General features: G+C 32.9%; 1 protein-coding gene across 1 annotated transcript in view; it reads right to left on the bottom strand.

Moving 5' to 3' along the window:
* LOC145291074 (ATP-dependent translocase ABCB1-like) overlaps nt 1–22,689 on the bottom strand; it is a 290,243-nt gene that overhangs the window by 31,328 nt on the left and 236,226 nt on the right. Inside the window, exons 42-45 of the mRNA XM_080136587.1 lie at nt 21,996–22,073; nt 18,680–18,763; nt 14,606–14,809; nt 10,499–10,599 (exon numbers count right to left, since the gene is read on the bottom strand). Coding sequence (XP_079992713.1) covers nt 10,499–10,599; nt 14,606–14,809; nt 18,680–18,763; nt 21,996–22,073 — 467 coding nt within the window. The remainder of the gene's footprint in view (nt 1–10,498; nt 10,600–14,605; nt 14,810–18,679; nt 18,764–21,995; nt 22,074–22,689) is intronic.

Here is a 22,689-nt window from a genome sequence, read left to right as displayed (position 1 = left end):
AATATTCAATGAATTTTCACCGTCCATCGCTTTATTGCAGGTCTCATAAAATGCCAAAAAAAGGACGTTTAACAGCTACCGAGAAGCAGAGGATTATTTCAGGACTAGCAGAAGGACTCTCGATCATAAATTTAGCCACAGAACTAAAAAGGGATCCCCGAACTTTAGCTACATTCGTCAAGAACCCCAACATAAAGTCCAGGAAAGATAAGGGCACAAAGAGGAACCTTTCTGATCGGGATCTTCGAAAAATTCGTAGAGAGATTGTGCGCAACCCAAACAGCACCAGTGCAACAATTTTTGCGAGGGCTGGAGTCATACCAAGGTCCAGACAAGCCCGATGCAATGTACTGAATGAAATGGCAAGGAACATCAATCCTATTCCAAGGCCTCCATTGAGCCAAACCCACAAAGAAAAACGATTGGCTTGGGCACAAAAATATATGAAAATGGATTGCCAAAATGTTCTGCTTACAGATGAGGCTCGTGCTACCTTTGATGGACCGGACGGATGGGCCAAAGTTTGGAATCCAAATGGAACTCCAACGCCTTATAGATTTCGTCGCCAACAGGGAGGTGGAGGCATAATGTTTTCGGCGGGAATTATTGGGGATAAGCTATGTAGACCATTCCGAGTGCCAGAAGGTGTCAAGCTCACCAGCAATGCCTACACTGCCTTTCTAAATGAGAATTTGTTACCATGGCTAGATGATCTTCCCTTGTCACGTCGTTTTAAGATTATTTTTATGCATGAAAATGCCCCATCTCATGCTGCTAGGGCAACTACATCCTTCCTTAGATCTCAGGGCTTTGTTGGAGAAACCCTCATGTCCTGGCCACCGTGTTCTCCGGACCTTAACCCCATCGAACACCTATGGTCAATATTGAAACGAGAAGTTTATGAGGGAGGAGAGCAGTTTTCTTCGAAGGATGCCCTTTAGAACAAAATAGTCGACGTTGCCAGAACCATTACTCCATCTCAGATCAAACAATTGACCTCCTCGGTGGACAAAAGGTTGTTTAATGTAATTCCAAAACATGGGGGATATGTGGACAAATAATTCGTTTGTTTGACACTCAGCCCTCGGGATGTGTCTTTGTTTTTGTTCATTTTCCCCAGAAAATGTGTTCAATATAAATTTATGATGCTTTGGTTTTGTTTTATTGAGCTAAAACATTATCTTAGAAGACTTGCAATAAAGCGATGGACGGTGAAAATTCCTTGAATATTAAAAAAAATAACATAACTTTTTAAATATAACATGAATTTTGATGAAATTTTATGATTTATCTCACCTTAATACAGTCCTTGGATGGTGTAATTTTCAGCTTTTTATAACTTATATTTACTGAAATATTGGTTATTTTGTAATCTGCAATAAAGCGATGGACACAGTTTATATATATATATATATATATATATATATATATATATATATATATATATATATATATATATATATATATATAGAGAGAGAGAGAGAGAGAGAGAGAGACAGGTTCTCGTCAGATCACCGAAGTTAAGTAACATTGAGCCTAGTTAGTACCAAATGGGTGACCATCTGGGAATTTTAGGCGCTGTATGTGCTTATCTCGGCATTTCCAGTCGTCCTGTACTTCACCTGCCACTGGTATTTAACAATGTCATTCCAGGAGAGGTGTGGTTGGAGATTGCGCACCTCCTGCCACAAAAATATCACATGCAAGTAACCCTCCATGGGTATCCATAGTCTGTCCAAGACTGAAGGAGCCTGTTATATATATATATATATATATATATATATATATATATATATATATATATATATATATATATATGTGTGTGTGTCTGTGTGTGTGTGTGTGTGTGTGTGTGTGGTTAATTGTAGGTATAGACCGTTTTATAACCTTGAAAAAATTCCAGCAAAAACCCAACAGCCAGCCGTGGTTCTCTCCAGAATGTGCTGCTACCATTGCGCACAGAAATCACTTTTTCCATTGCTTCTAACGTAACAGATGTACTGAGACTAAAGCCGCTTCCAGGACTGCCAGCAACCACTGTAAAAAAAGTAATGAAGAACGCAAGAGAGTTGTATGCTCAGTCTGTCAAGTAGCTGAGCAGTGGCTTGGTTCCTATCAGTTTTGGCAAATAGCAAACAGGGTCCTGAACAGAAGCATGTGCTCTATTCCAATTATTATCAATGGACCTGAGGTAATTTCGTCAGCTTCTGACAAAGTCAAGCTCTTTGCCAAGAACTTTGCAACTAATTCTATCCTATGCAACCAAGGTCGCCAACCACTATATTTCCTTCTGTATCAGAAAACACGCTATGCGACATACAAATATCTGTGCATGATACTTCCAAGCAAATCAAAAATCTTGATTCCAGTACAGCAACTGGCATTGACCGTATTCCAATTATAGTGCTCAAAAAGCTTCAACCAGAACTAGTTCCCATACTTAAAAGGCTGTTTAAGCGTTGTCTTAAGGAGAATTGCTTCCCAACACCCTGAAAAATCTCATCGGTGTGCCCTGTATTTAAGAATTCTGTTGATCGACCATCTCCTTCTCAGTACAGACCAATAAGTCTCCTGTGCGTCATGAGTAAGTGACTTGAATCTGTGTTAAATAGAGAAGTAGTCAACCACCTAAGCAAAAATAACATTCTTAGTGACATGCAATATGGTTTCCATTTTGCTAGATCTACAGATGTGCTTACGGTTATTTCTCATAAGATTAGCGAAACTCTCAATGGAGTCTTCCTCTCTAGGACAATTTCTCTTGACATATCAGAGATCTTTGATAGGGTATGGCATAAAAGTCTACTTCACAAGATGTGTAGCTATGCTATAGCTGGAAATGTCTTTTCAATTATTAAATCCTTTCTCTTTGATAGGTTAATAAGAGTAGTAGTAGATGGGCAGAAATCAGAAGCTCATAGTATTAATGCTAGAGTTCCTCAGGGGTCCATCCTGGGCCCAACTCTCTTCCTGATCTTCATTAATGATCTTCCAAATAACATCCATAGTCTATTTATAGACATTTTTGCTGATGATAATACCATCTCTGGCAGCACATCAAAGGCCATAAACAACCAAATTCTCTCTGATTCTCTTTCCTCCGATCTTGAGCATGTGGTACAATGGGGAAAAAGTGCCTAGTTACTTTTTATGCATCTAAAACCAATCATCAACGTTCTGATCCCCATCTGGCATCATTGAAATGAATGGCTCTATTCGGGAGGCTCCATGGTTTGACAAGCTTCTGGGCTTGACCTTTACTCCTGATCTAAAATGGAACACGTACATCAAATCCGTGTCCAAGGTCGCTGGAAAAATGGTGGCATCCTTCTATCGATCCAGTAGATATCTCACTGCTGATGTAATTCTCTATCTATATAGAGCCAGGTAGGTCTAAGGATGGAGTATTGCTGTCACATCTGGGCTAGGAGCTGCTAGGAAGACTTATCCTGCTTTGACAGTGTTCAGAATTGACTTTGTAGCCTTGTAGGAGATGCCCTTTTCTTTTCCCTGCAATCCCCTTCTCACAGAAGAAACGTTGCAAGCCTGTCTCTATCGTTATCGTTTATCGTTATTTTCATGGCAAGTGCTCGTCTGAACTTCAATCTATGATCTCCCCCTAACCAAACATTCATGAGAAACACTCGTCTGGCTGTAAACGCAATCAATAATTTCTCCCACTTTTTATCTGTGCCTAAACCTAAACGTAAATTCCATGAACAAAGCTTCTTTCTTAGAACTGCACACCTGTGGAACTCTTTCGTTTCCCTGCTGTCTAGCTGACTACAATTTGGTCATCTTCAAGTCCAACGTAAACAAGTTCTTGATGCTCCGTTCCCCTTAAGTAATCCAATTTACCAAATTTACACTTCTAACGATTACTATATTGTCCTTTTGACCACTGTACACTCTTTAATCCTTATCCTCGAGTGGCCTCTGGGCCTTGAAAATGGTGATTCCCTTGTGAAAAAGAAATATATATATATATATATATATATATATATATATATTAGTGGCCTGGCTATGACAAAGCAGCAAATCTGAAGCTGCCTGCCAGGACACTATATATACAAATAGGCAAATTTGTGCATATTTTATTGGTTTTGGAAATGCAGGCTCTGAATCTTTGTCATAAAATGTTAACCATAGAATAGTATTAAAATCTTCAAAAAGCCTGCAAATTTTTATGTAGTTTCATTCCATAGAACCAAAGATATACATTTCAATATTCAATTTGGCTACCTATAACCTCTGGCCTTCATGGAAGGGAGACAAAAACTTGCTGCTATGGTTTCAAATGATCTGAAATAACAGCAAGAGGAGACTTGATTCCAAATTTTTCTCATATGTTATATTTCCTCTCATGTAGAAATAGGGTACGATAATGAATATCTCCAGCATCAAATAATCTTTATACACTGTGCAATTTACTTCATGTAACCAAAGAGGGGGGGATACAACACATGAGAATATTTGGAATGAAGTTTCCCCTTGCTGTCATTTCGGATCATTTGAAACCATAGCAATAAGTTTTAGTCTACCTTCCATCAAGGGTTTGGGGAAATATCAGATATTTTGTAATTCATACGAAAAACTAGGAAAATAGATGACTATGATTGAAACATTGGTACAGTATCTTTTCACTCTCAAAAAAATCATTTAAAATTACCACTGGCATAGGTTTTCGAGGGTGCCGAAAACGAAAATAACGTTTAGAATTCTAGGAAACGAGTAGTTTCCAAAATATGAAGAAATTATAGTTTCCAAAAAGTGGGGGGTCACTTTTCTATAATAATTTAATGTAAAATGATGAACTCCCACGTTATAGCCACCTTTTTGTGCGAGGCGTCTTTTTTTTTTTTTTTTTTAGGTGTTCTCGTCAGACCAGTTGAGCCTGGCTAATACCAGATGAGAGACCTTTTGGGAATTCTAGGCACTGTTTGTGCTCTCCACTTATCTTGGCATTGTTTACAGTCGTCCTGAACCTCCACTTGCCATTGGTATTTAATGATATCGCAATGTCGACTCCGGATAGGTGTGGTTGATAATTGCGCAACTCTTGCCACAAAAATCTCATATATATATATATATATATATATATATATATATATATATATATATATATATATATATATATATACAGTGCCAGGCAAAAGTATTGGATACATTACATTCTTCTTCATAACTTTAATTAGGGTTCAAGATTTTACCTAAAATTTAGTCAGTATATTCCTATTACTATTCTAAATTATATTTGGAGTAGTAATTACAAAATCAAAGTTTAGAAAGCTTATATTTAAGGAAAAATATGAATTAACAAACGCAAAAGTATTGGATACACTTAAAAAAATTCTTTTTCTTAAATAAATTTAAATGACTTTTGCTTAGCGTGTTGCAATAATGCAAACGAGTTATCACTGACCAATCAGAGAGCTTTATATTAAAATAATTTTATCAAATTGTTCCAGTTTTTGGCTCACTCCTTCAAAGTTAACCAGTTCATTTATAAAAATGCCTAAAACTAAAGAGTTGTCAATAGACATTCGTCAAAAAATCATTGATAACCACAAAGAAGGAAAAGGGTATCGAATAATATCAAGGGAACTTAATCTATCACTTAGTACAGTTGGAAACGTTATTAGAAAGTTTAAAAACCCTGGTGAAGCTGCTGCAAATCTTCCAAGATGTGGTCGGCCAAGGAAATTAAACGAAAAAAATCAAGGTGGGTAAGCAGAAAGGTAAAAAAAACCCAACCTTTTCTTACTCGTGGTGAAATTCAAACCGACCTCAGAGAAGCTGGGATTAATGTTAGCAAGGATACAATCAGTAGAGTTCTAAATCGGGCAGGTTTTGTATCAAGGTCCCCAGAAAAAGTTCCATTATTGAAGCTTAAACATGTCAGATCATATGGGGAACAACCCCAAGAATTTTGGAACAAGGTAATCTGGTCAGACGAAACAAAAATCGAAATCTTTGGAAGAAACACAGCAACACATGTATGGCATAAAAATGGCACCGCCTATAACAAAAAGAATACCATTCCTATGGTAAAGTTTGGCGGTGGTTCGATTATAGTATGGGGTGTTTTTCATCCAAAGGTACTGGTGAACTAGAAATCATCAATGGTAGAATGAATGGACGTATGTACAGGGAGATTTTGAAGAAAAACCTCCAGAAATCTGCTGATCTGTTGGGACATAATAGCAATTTCGTGTTTCAGCAGGACAATCATCCCAAGCATACTGCCAAACTAACCAAAGAATGGCTTAGAAATAACGGAATTGATGTTCTAATTTGGCCCAGTCAGTCTTCAGACCTCAACCCAATTGAAAATTTGTGGAAAATATTGAAGATTAAGAGGAATCCACAAAATATTCAACAACTAGAACAGTTCTGCAAAGAAGAATGACGCAAAATACCTGCATATCTTTGCAAAAAACGTGTGCAACTATAGAAAACGATTGGAAGCTGTTGAACGCAATAAAGGCTATGCAACCAAATATTAAATCAATGTATCCAATACTTTTGCGTTAGTTGATTTATATTTTTCCTTTAATATAAACTTTCTAAACTTTAATTTTGCAATTAATACCCCAAATATGAGTTAGAATAGTAATAGGAATATACTGACCAAATTTTCGGTAAAATCTTGAACCCTAATTAAAGTTATGAAGAAAAATGTAATGTATTCAATACTTTTGCGTGGCACTATATATATATATATATATATATATATATATATATATATATATATATATAAAATAAAAAATTACAATTAAATTTTACAATTAGATTTTACCGTCATTGGATACTTTACCTTTTACCAGGATATCCATTCACGTGAAATCACCCTTTTCTTCACCATATTCCCTCTACTTCACTTTTTGTTATCAAGTAAGATCTTTGACTTACTTGCTGTGTCATCAAATACTTTTGTATGCAAAATCCGATCCCGCATTTTGCTAATTCCTACCTTCCGATGAGAAGGAAAGTATTTCTTCGAAACTCCGCGGATTAAGGACTAACCACTCATTAATTGTTTCTTTTTCCGATTAAATATGTTCTTAACTCTTTTTCAAAGTGTTTTTAAACATGTTTTATTAACTATTTGTCTTCTTCAAGCAAACTACACCCACCTCTTTTATATATATATATATATATATATAAGTAAATTTTTGGTACAACAGAATGGAAGGATAAATTTTAGAGGAAACATCATTTAATTTAAATACCAAAAAACAAGAAATGGGCAGATGAAAATAAAATTTTTTCCTTAAGGCCTTATCGTCTGACCCTCTAAGAGGAGACGTCAGAATGATAGATTAAAAACTAAGAAAAACGAATGAGGGAAGTGGGGAATTTTGGTTGCAGTTGGAAGAACAGTGAGAAAAAAAAAAAAAAAAAAAAAAAAAAATTTAAAATTCTCACTGTTCAGGTGGTTTTAAATCAATGAATATCTCCAACTGATGTCTAAGAATCCTTTGTCTACACAGGCTAGGTCGAGAGTTGTTAATAACTAACGCCTCAATGATATTGAGGTGATAGTTCGACCTAGCACTGTATAAAACAGAAAACCACCCATCGGAATATTGATCGGCACACCTATTTATACTCAACAAGTGATCGCCAATGGCAGACTCATGAGCCTGGGAGTGCCCGGATGCTCTCAAAACCTGGTGTAGTCGAATATCCCGAGGGATATGTTGGGATATTCTCATTTCTAATCTTTGGGACGTTTTGCCAACGTAGTCAGCTCCACACTGACAGACGAATTTATAAACAACAGAGTTCTTTTGAATGGTTGGCAAAACATCTTTACGAAAAGAAGAGAAAAAGGTTCGAGTTGTGTAAACTACTCGAAGCATAGTAGCTGGAAAACACCGTTGAGTAACAGAAGAAATCCTTTTAACAATATGTAGGCCATCAGGACCCAACCATGGTAATTTTAAATAAATGGGACACCGTGATGGACCAATATGTTTACCGCTATTAAATGTAGTAATTTTACGTTCAATAGTAGATTTTATTATATTAATGGGATATCCATTATTAAGAAAAATATTTATGATTTCACCAAGTTCCGTATCAAGACGGTTTGGTGAACAAATCATAAGTGCACGATGCGTAAGAGCGCTAATGAGGTTTATTTTTCTAGACTGAGGGGCAAAAGAAAACCAATTAAGATAGAGCCCTGTAAATGTAGGTTTTCTATAAACAGAGGTCTCAAACGTAGTACCAACTTTAGAAACACGAACGTCGAGGAATGGGAGAGAGTTACAGTCTTCAACCTCCATAGTAAATTGTAAAGATGGATGCAGGTTGCAAAGAAGACGAAGAAACTGTTCAGCTTCGCTCCGAGAGGGAAAGCATGCAAAAGTATCATCAACGTAACGTGTGTAGAATGCTGGCTTAGTAATTTTGGAAAATAATTCGTTTTCCAAAAATCCAACGAAAATGTTGGCTAACGAAGGACCAAGAGGGCTGCCCATTGATATCCCATCAATTTGACGGTACATAATATTGTTGAAACTAAAGGAGACTGATTTAGTAGCAAGTTCCATTAGTTCAATGAAAATTCGTTCAGGAAGTTGTGGAGATTTTAAGGGGCCACGGTACAGATAGTCAGCACAAATACCAATGGTTTCATCCAAAGGTATATTAGTAAAGAGACTATTAATGTCAAAGGAGGCCAAGAACTCGGTATTTTTAGATAAAGGCAATTTTTGTATCTTGGATACGAATTGAAAAGAATCAGGGATACAATGGACCGAATAAAAAGAAAGCACAGGTTTAAGAAGGTCAACTAGCCATTTACCAAGTTCGTGTTGTGCAGAACCCAACATAGATAAAATTTCACCAAGTTCCGTATCAAGACGGTTTGGTGAACAAATCATAAGTGCACGATGCGTAAGAGCGCTAATGAGGTTTATTTTTCTAGACTGAGGGGCAAAAGAAAACCAATTAAGATAGAGCCCTGTAAATGTAGGTTTTCTATAAACAGAGGTCTCAAACGTAGTACCAACTTTAGAAACACGAACGTCGAGGAATGGGAGAGAGTTACAGTCTTCAACCTCCATAGTAAATTGTAAAGATGGATGCAGGTTGCAAAGAAGACGAAGAAACTGTTCAGCTTCGCTCCGAGAGGGAAAGCATGCAAAAGTATCATCAACGTAACGTGTGTAGAATGCTGGCTTAGTAATTTTGGAAAATAATTCGTTTTCCAAAAATCCAACGAAAATGTTGGCTAACGAAGGACCAAGAGGGCTGCCCATTGATATCCCATCAATTTGACGGTACATAATATTGTTGAAACTAAAGGAGACTGATTTAGTAGCAAGTTCCATTAGTTCAATGAAAACTTTGACCCCATTTATGAACTCTTGAAGTTTATTGTTTTGGGCTCAAATCAAGATATTACGTTAGATCCATGTCCAAGGAACCTATATCTAAAATTTCAAGTGCGTAGACCCAAAATTATCGTAGGAGTTTGGTAGAGTTCTCAAAAGTCAAATCGATGAACTTTGACCCCTTAATCGCCAAATTTCTGACTAAAAACCGATCACATCGATTTTCCCAAATCTCAGTACCCTGTATATCAAATTTCAAGTCTGTAGACTAAAACTTGACAGAGTTATTGCGTAGGGAAATGTACACAGACACACACAGAGACAGACACACACAGAGACACGTTTATATATATTAGTTTTCTCTTATATTGAAGGAACTTATCTTTAATAGTGGTCTGAAGCCTCCTTAATTTCATGTGTGTTTAAACACAGTGTCACCCAGGACAAAGGAACTTCTCTATTCTTTTTGTTATCGTGTCTGGGAGCCAGAGAAAAATTATAAAGAAATAAGTAATGTTGGTGTTTGTGGCAACAGTATTTTTTTATATAACGATACGCATATATATATATATATATATATATATATATATATATATATATATATATATATATATATTATAAATATTTTAGAAATAATATCTCTTAATGTTTTGTTTGATATTTTTTATTTTTTTATTTTTATTTTTTAACAAAATCTTAAATACGAAACGTCAGACATATGGATATACCTCCACCCCATTTTCAAACGTCTAGATGTTCCAGCCATGTCCTGCGGTCAGATCAGGCTGGTTGGAACGAGAGAGAGAGAGAGAGAGAGAGAGAGAGAGAGAGAGAGAGAGAGAGAGAGAGAGAGAGAGAGAGAGTGTGTGTGTGAAGCGGGTTCTGCACAAACTTGATTAACTTTAAAACAACCTCCAAGTGCGTGTCATCAATCATCCCTATGATGATCAGGTGGTTTTGATTACGTCCGACGGACGAACAAGTAGTGAGATTATTTTCGGAATTTTAATATAATAATACGAATATCTAGTAAAATGTACGTGGGTTATAATCGCACTATTAATAAATTTCCTGCTTCCTTAAGTTACGCAACTAACAATAAAAATACTAAAATAATGAAAGAAAACAAACAAAACAAGCGAGAAAGTTACCTTTTAGGGCCAATGAGTGTTGCCATATAAGAATCCAGAATCTTCTGTTCAATTGTTAATGAAACAACTGTACGAATATTTTCAATTGCTTCAATGGCGATCTGAAAGTTAATCAATTTTCGACCATTTTTAACAAGCGACAACAAAACGCGCGTGCGCCCCCCCCCCACACACACAACTATTTAACAAATATTTTCACCGAAGACAAGATAATTTACTCTTCTACTTACCTGGATAAGTTTTTTGTGATTGTGAATATTTTAAAGGTATTTTTTTAATCCTGGCTTCAAAAAACAATTTAAACAAAGTATTTATAGAAAATCACATTTTCATACGATTGGTGATATTTATCGGGGGTGTTTCTACCAATATTTTGTTTGATTTTCGATTTGTAGCGATTATCAAGGATTTTTGTACAGTCATGATTTTTTTTTCGGTTTAATTGAACAGAGTGGACACGGCTACTTTTGCACAAAAAATGTTTTAAAATATATGAAAACACAGAATCTTATCTGAATAGGTAGAAGAGTAATTTGACTTGCCTTTGGTAACATTTAGTTGTTATATATATTTTTACTACCTTTTTGCTTTGTTGAAATACCTAAGTTTTCTTTTAAACCAGCAGAGAAAAAAAAACAACAAAAAAAAGCTATGGCGGTATCATTCGATGCATTTTGAACGGCCGACATAGAATTTAATCATGATAATATGTATCTGTCTGCAATAGAATCATGCATTTATGGTTAGATTTCAACCAAAGGTTAACCTATGACATTCATTTGGAATGATGCATGCTATAAAGGTGACCTGAATCCAGTTTGAAGATCATAAGAGGTAAATATCCAGTTAAATAATTCATTTCCCGTGGAAGTTGGTCCCCCAATCAGAAAGTTTCATGGATGTAGAGAGATCCTAATTAATTAGAACCAACTTCAGCTTTTCTGATTTTGTTTCTCACCAAACATCGGCAGTATGGTTAACGACACGGACTGATAACCTGCGTTTGCCAAGTTCGAATCCAGTTCGTTCTACAGAAACACTTTCACTTAGAAACATTGGTACTCTTCAGTTTGTCCCTTCCGTAAATTAGAAAGATATGATAGCAATAATCATCTTATTCATACGAAATGAATGAATGATGATGATAATGATGATGATGATGATGATGATGATCATCATCATCATCATCATCATCAGCAGCAGCAGCAGCAGCAACAGGAGTGGCTCAGTGGTTAACTTGGTATACCCGGATTGTCAATCCGGGTATACCAAGTTCGAAGCCAGTCCATTTCACTGAAACACTGTCACTTAAGGACGTTGGCAACCTTCACGTGGTCATTCCCGTAAGTAACCGATATTCTTCTAGAAAGAATTTTTAATAGAAAGATATCGAGAAAACGGATTTCAACAAAAATCATCGTCGAAAATAATGCTCCTTCCTTCCACCACCACCACCACCACCACCACCACAACAACAACAACAACAGCAGCAGCAGCAGCAAAAGCAAGCACGAGGATTAAAAGATAATATATCCACATGTATGTGTGTATATAAAAGTTTTCTTTCTCGTTTATTTGCTAGATCATAAGAAATACTAGAAAAATCTTGAATAACCTTGAAAGAAAAAAAAAGGTAAACAAATCGATCAATTAGATTTGAGGCATCCCCAGGATGAGCAAATACCCCAAAACAATATATTTGGCTTCATACCGGTTTCTTTTACTTTCGTTTGAACTATGATAGTTAATTTATTTTGTATTTTAATTTGTAGAAATGTGGAGCAAAAGGAATGAATCAATGTAAGAAGCGTACAAATACATGTTTGCCTTATTTTGTCATTATGTGGCCTGTGCGTAGCATCATAAATTATTTCATATTTCATTTCTTTCTTTAATTCCTTTAGCTAGGAATATCTCAATTGAAGGCGTTGCATCATCTCTTTTGACTGACTTTTTTGTGGGTTTGACTGAGCATCGTGACTGTGTTGAATTCGTTTTATCTCAAACTAACAGTACCCGCTAACTGGCGTTGCCTGGTGGAAGCGTGCCTCCACCTCCTCGAAAAGCTGTGATAATGTTGACTGGTAACGTACCGGCCTCCACGACTAAAAATAGTTCGTCTCAAAGTTTTATTAAGAAGTAGAAATTTATTTAAGAAAGAAAACATGGAATACTATCCTAAGGAAATGAAACGAAACTTCTTCCGTGTATTTATCATTTATTATTTTTTTCATTAATTACTGCAATACTTGGTTGCAATTATGTCACTTATCACAGTAATAAAAATAAAAATAAAAATAAACTCTAAAACAAACAAAAAGAAATCACCCCCAAAACAAATGAAGGTTTTTCGTTTCATTTTGCTAATAAAACAAATAAAAAGGAATAAAAATAAATAAAAAGGGGAAAAACAAATAAAACTGTGTGAATTCCATAATAGAAAAAGCTGAGAAAAATGGAGAAAAAAATCATGAAAAGTTATACGTATTTATAGCAAAAAAAGAGCATGGAAAATATTTTCAAAAAGAGATAGAAACAGGAAAATAAGGAAGAAGTGAACGTAAAACTCACAGAAATAACCCTGTGTAAATGTTAAAACTAAAATAAATAAAAAAGAATGATCCGATACATGGGCGCGAGCGCTAAATTTGTAGGTTACGACGCAGACCCTTTTATCCATTGCTCCACAAATACGTCATCGAAATAACGTCATGTTTTAGTCTATTTTAACCAATTCAAGGAAGACTGGTAGACGCGCATACATGGTTGCCGAAAGGAACGATTTTTACAACCCTCGCTGAATGCGTTGTTTTCAATAACGAAAATAAGCAAACACGTTATAAATAATGAACCCCCTCTACCCACAAGAAAGAAGCAAAAATATTTTAGTAAGAGATTCGGTGGACGTTTCTGTAATGCCCCTCCTGTAAATTTCACAAGTTAAATATTTCTTTTAATGTTTAACGTTAAATTCATTGATTATAAAGTTAAGTTTTAGAAAAAAAATATATAAATGAACAATAAATTTTTTTTTTCATGACTTTTATCATCGGAGATCAGTTTGCAATGATAACATTCTAAGAGGGGGGTTAATTTCATAGACGTACGCCAGAGATTCATCTCATAAGTTTTGACGATCGACCCAATGATATTTTTTATTAAATCAAATGATTTAAGGAAGTAAGCTTGGGCGGTTTAGAACGAAGCAACGGCATTTTCATTAGATGTAAACATCACCAGAGGTAGCTGCGCTAACTTATTTATATGGAAGCTATAACTTTTTTGATTTGTGTAACTTTAAAGTAAATTATAAATGATTTATATAAATGCATGGCGATCGAGTAGCCATCTTGATTTAGGGCTGATGTGTTCGTTTTTTGTCTAATCAGGAATAATAGATTTTCAAGGTAGCAGCCAATTAGAATAGGAGGCATGTTAATGGGGAGAAATCATTATTTTCGAATAGTGAAGTGTAATAGTAGTTGCATGTGTATGAGTGTTTAATCCAGTTAATAAAGGTGTCAAGTCAAAATAGTTGTAATGGTTATATAATTACCCGGTCTTGTCTGGGAGAGAGGGTGAACTTGTCAGGCAGAGAGGAAAATACGAACTACTTTATGTATAGATCTGGGCAATAGTTATGATTCCTCTCCTAGGATGTAATATAGGATTTAATTATAACGAATAAGTATGTATAAAACGGCGTAGTGTAGTTACATAAGACGAGGTTTGATGGTTTAGACATGAATTTGTATGTTGCATCTGTTAATGAAAGCCACGGCAATTTGGTGCAGAGGGGAATTTCTGCAATCAAAATATTATATACAGGATTACCAGGCTCCACGAAACATATTAGTTATTAGTGGATAAGTAATTTTAGTCTGAGAAAATAATTGTATAAAGGTCACGTGACATATATGTTGATCATTTTATTTTTTGTTTGTAGAAAAATGCTATTGCATAGATTTATCTTGTTTGTTTGTGCTTACGCTATTCTTTCATAAAAATATATTGGTGTTATACCGGTCTTGAAATTACACGCACGTACACAAACACAAAAAACATGCCAAAGCAATCAAAGCTCATTAAAAATAAACAAATACAAACCTTGCCCGACTGTTCTAATGCATCGTTATCCTTACCCACTCCTCCCGACATGAGTCGGTACTCTAAGAATCCACCAAGAGCGATGAATGGACCAAATCCAAAAATAAGCAACGTGAGTTTCCATCCAAAGTAAAATCCAATAACAATACCAGCTCCGATGTTAGTGAGATTTCGCAAAAAAGCACCAAGTCTTACTCCAGATGCCTGAATGAAAAATGAGTTCAATAAATAAAGTTATGAATTTCTAACACTAGACACATTCCATTGACAGTTAAAAGCATATATCATCAATTTACAGTCTTTTATTTTTCAATTTTCTTTTCATTTTTTTTGTTGTTGTGAATGGGGCATTCTACCTGGAGCCAGACATCCACCCACTATTTCAAACACTCCAATCAAGATATAATTTTAAGATTCTAAACGTCTTTTTAAGTGCAGTTGTCTGTATATTTGTTGCACTTGGTTCACCGGGTATATAAGTCCAGTTGCTCATATAATTATTAAAATGATGGATATCTTCCTAACATTCCAGTTTCTTTCCATGTACACAAGAATTTCGAATTTCTTATCTTCTCCGTCTCAACTCTGTGGTAGCTAGCATCATTAGGGACACTAATTTTTACTAAGCTTGCTTCTTTCGATTTCTCGTCTCGTATCATTATGTCAGGTATAATAGCTCCATTTTTGTTTATAAAACCATTTGAGAAGTGGCTATGATACATCTTATATTGTTTATAAAACCATTTGCGAAGTGTGTAGTATACATCTTATATTGTTTATAAAACCATTTGAGAAGTGTGTATGATACACCTTATATTGTTTATGAAACGATTTGCGAAGTGGCTATGATACATCTTATATTGTTTATAAAACTATTTGAGAAGTGTGTATGATACATCTTATATTGTTTATAAAACCATTTGAGAAGTGTGTATGATACATCTTATATTGTTTATAAAACCATTTGCGAAGTGTGTACGATGCATCTTATATTGTTTATAAAACCATTTGAGAAGTGTGTATGATACGTCTTGTATCTTGTTTATAAAACTATTTGCGAAGTGTGTATGATACATCTTATATTGTTTATAAAACCATTTGAGAAGTGGCTATGACACATCTTATATTGTTTATAAAACCATTTGAGAAGTGTGTATGATACATCTTATATTGTTTATAAAACCATTTGAGAAGTGTGTATGATACATCTTATGTTGTTTATAAAACTATTTGCGAAGTGTGTATGATACATCCTATATTGTTTATAAAACCATTTGCGAAGTGTGTATGATACATCTTATATTGTTTATAAAACTATTTGCGAAGTGTGTACGATGCATCTTATATTGTTTATAAAACCATTTGAGAAGTGTGTATGATACGTCTTGTATCTTGTTTATAAAACTATTTGCGAAGTGTGTATGATACATCTTATATTGTTTATAAAACCATTTGAGAAGTGGCTATGATACATCTTATATTGTTTATAAAACCATTTGAGAAGTGTGTATGATACATCTTATGTTGTTTATAAAACTATTTGCGAAGTGTGTATGATACATCCTATATTGTTTATAAAACCATTTGAGAAGTGGCTATGATACATCTTATATTGTTTATAAAACCATTTGAGAAGTGGCTATGATACATCTTATATTGTTTATAAAACCATTTGCGAAGTGTGTATGATACATCTTATATTGTTTATAAAACCATTTACGAAGTGTGTATGATACATCTTATGTTGTTTATAAAACCATTTGCGAAGTGTGTATGATACATCCTATATTGTTTATAAAACCATTTGCGAAGTGTGTATGATACATCCTATATTGTTTATAAAACCATTTCCGAAGTGGCTATTATACATTTTATATTGTTTATAAAACGATCTGCGAAGTGGCTATGATACATCTTATATTGTTTATAAAACCATTTGCGAAGTGTGTATGATACCTCTTATATTGTTTATAAAACCATTTGCGAAGTGTGTATTATACATCTTATGTTGTTTATAAAACCATTTGCGAAGTGTGTATGATACATCTTATATTATAAAACCATTTGCGAAGTGTGTATGATACATCCTATATTGTTTATAAAACCATTTGCGAAGTGTGTATGATACATCCTATATTGTTTATAAAACCATTTGCGAAGTGTGTATGATACATCCTATATTGTTTATAAAACCATTTGAGAAGTGGCTATGATACATCTTATATTGTTTATAAAACCATTTGCGAAGTATGTATGATACATCTTATATTGTTTATAAAACCATTTGAGAAGTGTACGATACGTTTTATATATACATCGTTTAAACTTGATCGATAGAATCAACAATGCATGACAGATGGTTTCTCGTCAAATGGAAGCAGTGCAAGAGACTGGCAGTGTTAAATATTCAAGTACTTATATTAGCTAGGAAGTTAGGTAATGAGACAAGGTAATATACACATAATCGCGTTGACACACCTGTTCTCATCAGATCACCGAAGTTAAGCAACATTAAGTCTGATTAGTACCAGATGGGTGACCATTTGGAAATTCTATGCACTGCATGTGCTCTCCGCTTATCTCGACATTTGTTTCCCGTCGTCCTGTACAGACATTTCACTTGCCACTGGTATTTAAAAATGTTGACTCAGGAGAGGTGTGGTTGGAGATTGAGTATCTCTTGCTACAAAAATTTCATGCACAGGCACCCCTTCGTGGGTATACATAGTCTGTCAAAGACTGAAGGAGCCTGTGTGTGCTGTGTGTAGGTAATGTGACAGGAAGTATTCTAGGCAAGGAGTCAAAATAGTTAACAATAATTTGGAAGACAGACTTGTGAAAACGAAAGTGAGGTGTATTTGACGATTATCAGCTTTTCATTAATACGAAATAGACATAAATAATTGAGATGATTTCAACTTTTAAGGAATAACTCTACCAAAATACTCATCCACTCATTCCGTGGAGAATGACTGCTCACTATAGATATGAAATTGTAGTTTTGTATAAGTTAACATAACCTCAGATGCTATATAAACTTTAATCTATTTTCACACTCCTGAAATAAATACACAAGTAATATATCATACAAATTTATTCATGCCAAGATACAAATTATCAAAATACCACCGTGCACTTTATAAACATACCAAAATACAAATTATCAAAAATATCAAGATACAAATTATCAAAATACCAACATACAAATTATAGTCATACCACATATAATTATCAAAAATACCATAGTACAAATTATAAACATATTAAACTACAAATTATAAACATACCAACATACGCATTATAAACATACCAACATACAAATTATAAACATACCAACACACAAATTATGAAAATATCGATATACAAATTATAAACATACCAACATACAAATTATAAACATACCAAAATACAAATTATGAAAATATCAATATACAAATCATAAACATACCAACATACAAATTATCAAAATACCAGCATACAAATTATAAACATACCAACACACAAATTATAAACATACTGACATACAAATTATCAATACCAGCATACAAATTAAAACATACCAACATACAAATCATAAATATACAAACATACAAATTATAAGCATACCAACATGCAAATTATAAACACATAATGTACAAATTATAAACGTATCAAGATTGAACTTATAAACATACCAACAAACCAATTAAAAATATTATTACATACAAATCATAAACTTATAAAGTTTATGATTTTAAAAAATATATTAAATACCAGTTATAAACATTCAAGCATACCAATTATAGCTCTTAAAATAGCGTGGCTTTAAACGAAAAACACTTCGTCATAAGCTGTTTTGACCTTTGATTGTCATCACCCATCATCAATGAAATTGATATATTTTATCATGAATAGGTGCAGTCATTCTTTATGAATAGGTGCAGTCATTCTTTATGAATAGGTGCAGTCATTATATCTCATTCTGAACGCAGGTCAAATTGATAATATTTTCGACATTCGAACAAAATCTGCAACAATAATTCATTAGTAAATTAAAAAAAAAAAAAACGGAAAAAATGAGTCTTTAAAACTTACGCCTTGAACTAACGACGCATCCAATGCTAATCGGGTACACAACACACCCGTACTGTTATTCTCTTCATCAAACCAGGCCATTTCCTAAAATTGTAAAAATGAAAAGTTTTTTGCATTTTGGTGAGATAAAATGCCACATTACATTTGTCCCTGTCTTCCATTAATCAATTGTTTAAAGTGGTGCAAGAAAAACAAATGTTTTTGAATAAAGTCTTCAAAAGTCCAAAAGGGAACTAAATGAAACTGGAGAATTATTTGGATGGTGGAAGTCGGGATTATATTACCAGCATCCATACCCCATGATCATGAAAGAAACACCCACTACACAATATTTAGAAATAATACTAATAATAAAAAGTGTGTTTGGGTACTTTCGAATAAAATATTTAACACAATATGATTCGTATTATTTGGATAATTCAGACTACTATTCTCATCTTGAGTATCATTTTTCACAACGTTTCAAACCGATGTAACCCTCGAACTTCTTCAGATACATCTTGTAGAACTTGGGAATCTGTACGGAATTTTAAACTGAATCCTTAATTTAATTCATGGTGGTAGATTAAATATGCAACGTTTATGAAAAAGTGAACATTTTTACCTTTGTACAAAGGGAGTTGAATAAGTAATGCTCCTGGTCCACTTCGCATAAGAGTAGAGCAACTAAAATTGGCAGTTATTTTCTCCACATAGAAGCAACCCAGAGTTATGCATTTCTCCTATCATTTAATGCAGCTCTGGTGATCGTTTTTGTAGACATGACTTCGATAATTAAGTTTGCATCATCCGAGAAATGCTTTCTTTTTAAATCAGCTTCATGGCTGGGAAGAGGTAAAAATCAGAAGGTGCAAAATCAGAAGGGTATAGAGGGATGGGGAAAAATTTATATGCACATGCCCGTGCTTCTGATCCGGCGAGATGTGCGTTGTGAACAGGAGCATTGTCTTGCAGGGGAGGACACTTTCGCTGTTCTTGAAAAAGTGTCAACAACTTAAAAATCCATCAAGTAGACCTCTTATGCGTATGAAAATTGTCATGAATGATAGTTTCCACATACTTTATACTAATCTTGACTTCTTAGGCTATTTGGCGAATAGTCATACATCGATCTTTCAAAATGGCAGTCTCCACCCGACTTACAGATGCCTCATTAATGGTAAACGGGGGTGAAAAATCCGGGAGCTTTTTCCATATTTAAATCCACGATCACAGCCTTTCATCAAAAGTCTCCTTTCAAATACAAAACCGGATCATTGCACGGCACTGAACATTTCACTATTGATTCTATTCAAAGACTTGTAAAAGAAAAATCAGAGTTGTATTTGCTAAATAACTCATAAAGACATAAATCATTGTACGTGCAGCTAGATCAGACAACTTAGGGACACTATTTATTGAACGCCCCTCGTACCATGCTCATATGAAATGTTCTTTATTTTAAAACAAATGTCGGCTATGAATGAAATAGTACATTTAGACGTCAAAAGGATTTTTCTTTCTTTGCATTATCAATATATATAATGCATGTCAATATATATTATGTGGGTAGATTTAGGCAGCATTTTTCCATTTAAGCAGACATTGTTTAAAATAACAGAATTCTTTTGTTTAATTATACTTTTTTCATTTTTTCCCTTTTTTTCCTCATGATCATTCTTTCGTTAAAATAATAAAAAAATATGGGTTCCATATGTATCACAAACGTTTTCGATTCTTCGAAAAGATGAAAAATTAAATGAACAAATGGCTAGAGAAAGAAACGAATTTGAAAAGATCGCTAAGTAATAAAAATAATAAAAAAAACCATGTTAAGTAATAAAAATAATAATTACAAAACAATGTTAAGTAATAAAATAATTAAAAAACAATGCTAAGTAATAAAAATAATTTAAAAAAATGTTAATTAATAAGAATAATTAAAAACAATCCTAAGTAATAAAAATAATTAAAAAACAATGTTGAGTAATAAAAATGATTAAAAAAAATATTAAGTAATAAAAATAATTAAAAAACAATGTTAAGTAATAAAAATAATTAAAAAACAATGTTAAGTCATAAAAATAAATAAAAAACAATGTTAAGTAATAAAAATAATTAAAAAAATGTTAAGTAATAAAATAATAAAAAATGCTAAGTAATAAAAATAATAAAAAACCAATGTTGAGTAATAAAAATAATTAAAAAACAATGTTAAGTAATAAAAATAATAATTACAAAACAATGTTAAGTAATAAAATAATTAAAAACAATGTTAAGTAATAAAATAATTAAAACAATGTTAAGTAATAAAAATAATAATTAAAAACAATGTTAAGTAATAAAAATAATTAAAAAACAATGTTAAGTAATAAAATAATAAAAAATGCTAAGTAATAAAAATAATTAAAAAAACAATGTTGAGTAATAAAAATAATTAAAAAACAATGTTAAGTAATAAAAATAAATAAAAAACAATGTTAAGTAATAAAAATAATTAAAAAACAATGTTAAGTAATAAAAATAATTAAAAAACAATGTTAAGTAATAAAATAATAAAAATGCTAAGTAATAAAAATAATAAAAAACCAATGTTAAGTAATAAAAATAATTAAATAAACAATGTTAAGTAATAAAAATAATTAAAAAAACAATGTTAAGTAATAAAAATAATAAAAAAACAATGTTAAGTAATAAAAATAATTAAAAAACAATGTTAAGTAATAAAAATAATTAAAACACAATGCTAAGTAATAAAAATAATTAAAAAACAATGCTAAGTAATAAAAATAATTAAAAAATAATGTGAAGTAATAAAATAATTAAAAAACAATGTTAAGTAATAATATGATTTAAAAAACATGTTATGTAATAAATAATTAATATATACTTATACTGATGCCTTATCGTAAGAATTATGCAATTTCCCGATGTGTAAAGACAATAGTTTTTATTATCATTTTTATATGAAATTGTACTTAATTAAAATAAAGAGCTGAATGAAATTAGTCCTAGAAACTGCCGAATCAATTTATTTTACTTTCAGTTTTGTGTACATTAATTAACAAATTTAATTATTTTGTTATTTAACATTGTTTGATTTTTAGAACAAAATAAAAATGAACCAATTCTAATGAAGTATATTTTCATATAAAAATTGTAATAAAACTATTGTTTTTCAATTGTATATATTCTTTCATTGGCTAATCGAAAACAATAGTCTCTCTCTCTCTCTGTCTCTGTCTCTCTCTCTCTCTCTCTCTGTATATATATATATATATATATATATATATATATATATATATATATATATATATATATATATATAATTTCTTACCTGTCGCAAAATAGATTGAAACAATCTTTGGCGTAGTCTCAATGTCAAATTCTCACCTGAAACCCCAAACATTGATATCTGTAAAAACAACGTTTATAATTAATGAAAGTAAATAATTTGTAAGGAAATAGGTATTCATTATCATATCTATAATTTAAAATTATTTATATAAGGTGACTCATTCCCTCCAAAAACGAACAAAAAGAGGTGAATAACAGACAGCAAAGTTCAAATGGTCCAACATTCCATTTAACAGCAACAAAGAACTCCTCTATATCGATTTCGTCGTGATCAATATCCAGTTGATCCTAGCATTTATTATTCAAAAGATTTATCAGGATAAGCAAAGGGTATGATGTTCCAATTTCATGAAACCTTTCCAACCACCGAGTTTAATGGTCGATAGCAGCCTTCTGAAAGACCAACGTTCAAACTCCTCAACCTGACATTCACACATAATTTGAATTGGAATAAATTCATAGAAAAACCCTTCACAACTATCGACTGTCATGATAAATAATACCCTACCTAAAATCCACTCTTTCAAATTCTCGGTCTAACATTCATTAGGCAACATTGAAGGCATTGCCAAAGCTGCTGCGAAGAAGATGGGCCTTTTCTACAGTGTTTGGAAATTATTCACACCAAAGAGTATCCTATATCTTAACAAAACCACATGCATGGAGTATTGTTT

This window comes from Euprymna scolopes, chromosome 12, assembly GCF_053919585.1.
Source record: "Euprymna scolopes isolate OS-2025 chromosome 12, ASM5391958v1, whole genome shotgun sequence".
Lineage (NCBI taxonomy): Eukaryota > Metazoa > Mollusca > Cephalopoda > Sepiida > Sepiolidae > Euprymna > Euprymna scolopes.
Note: the sequence above shows the minus strand (reverse complement) of the source record. Positions and strands in the feature narration are given on the sequence as shown.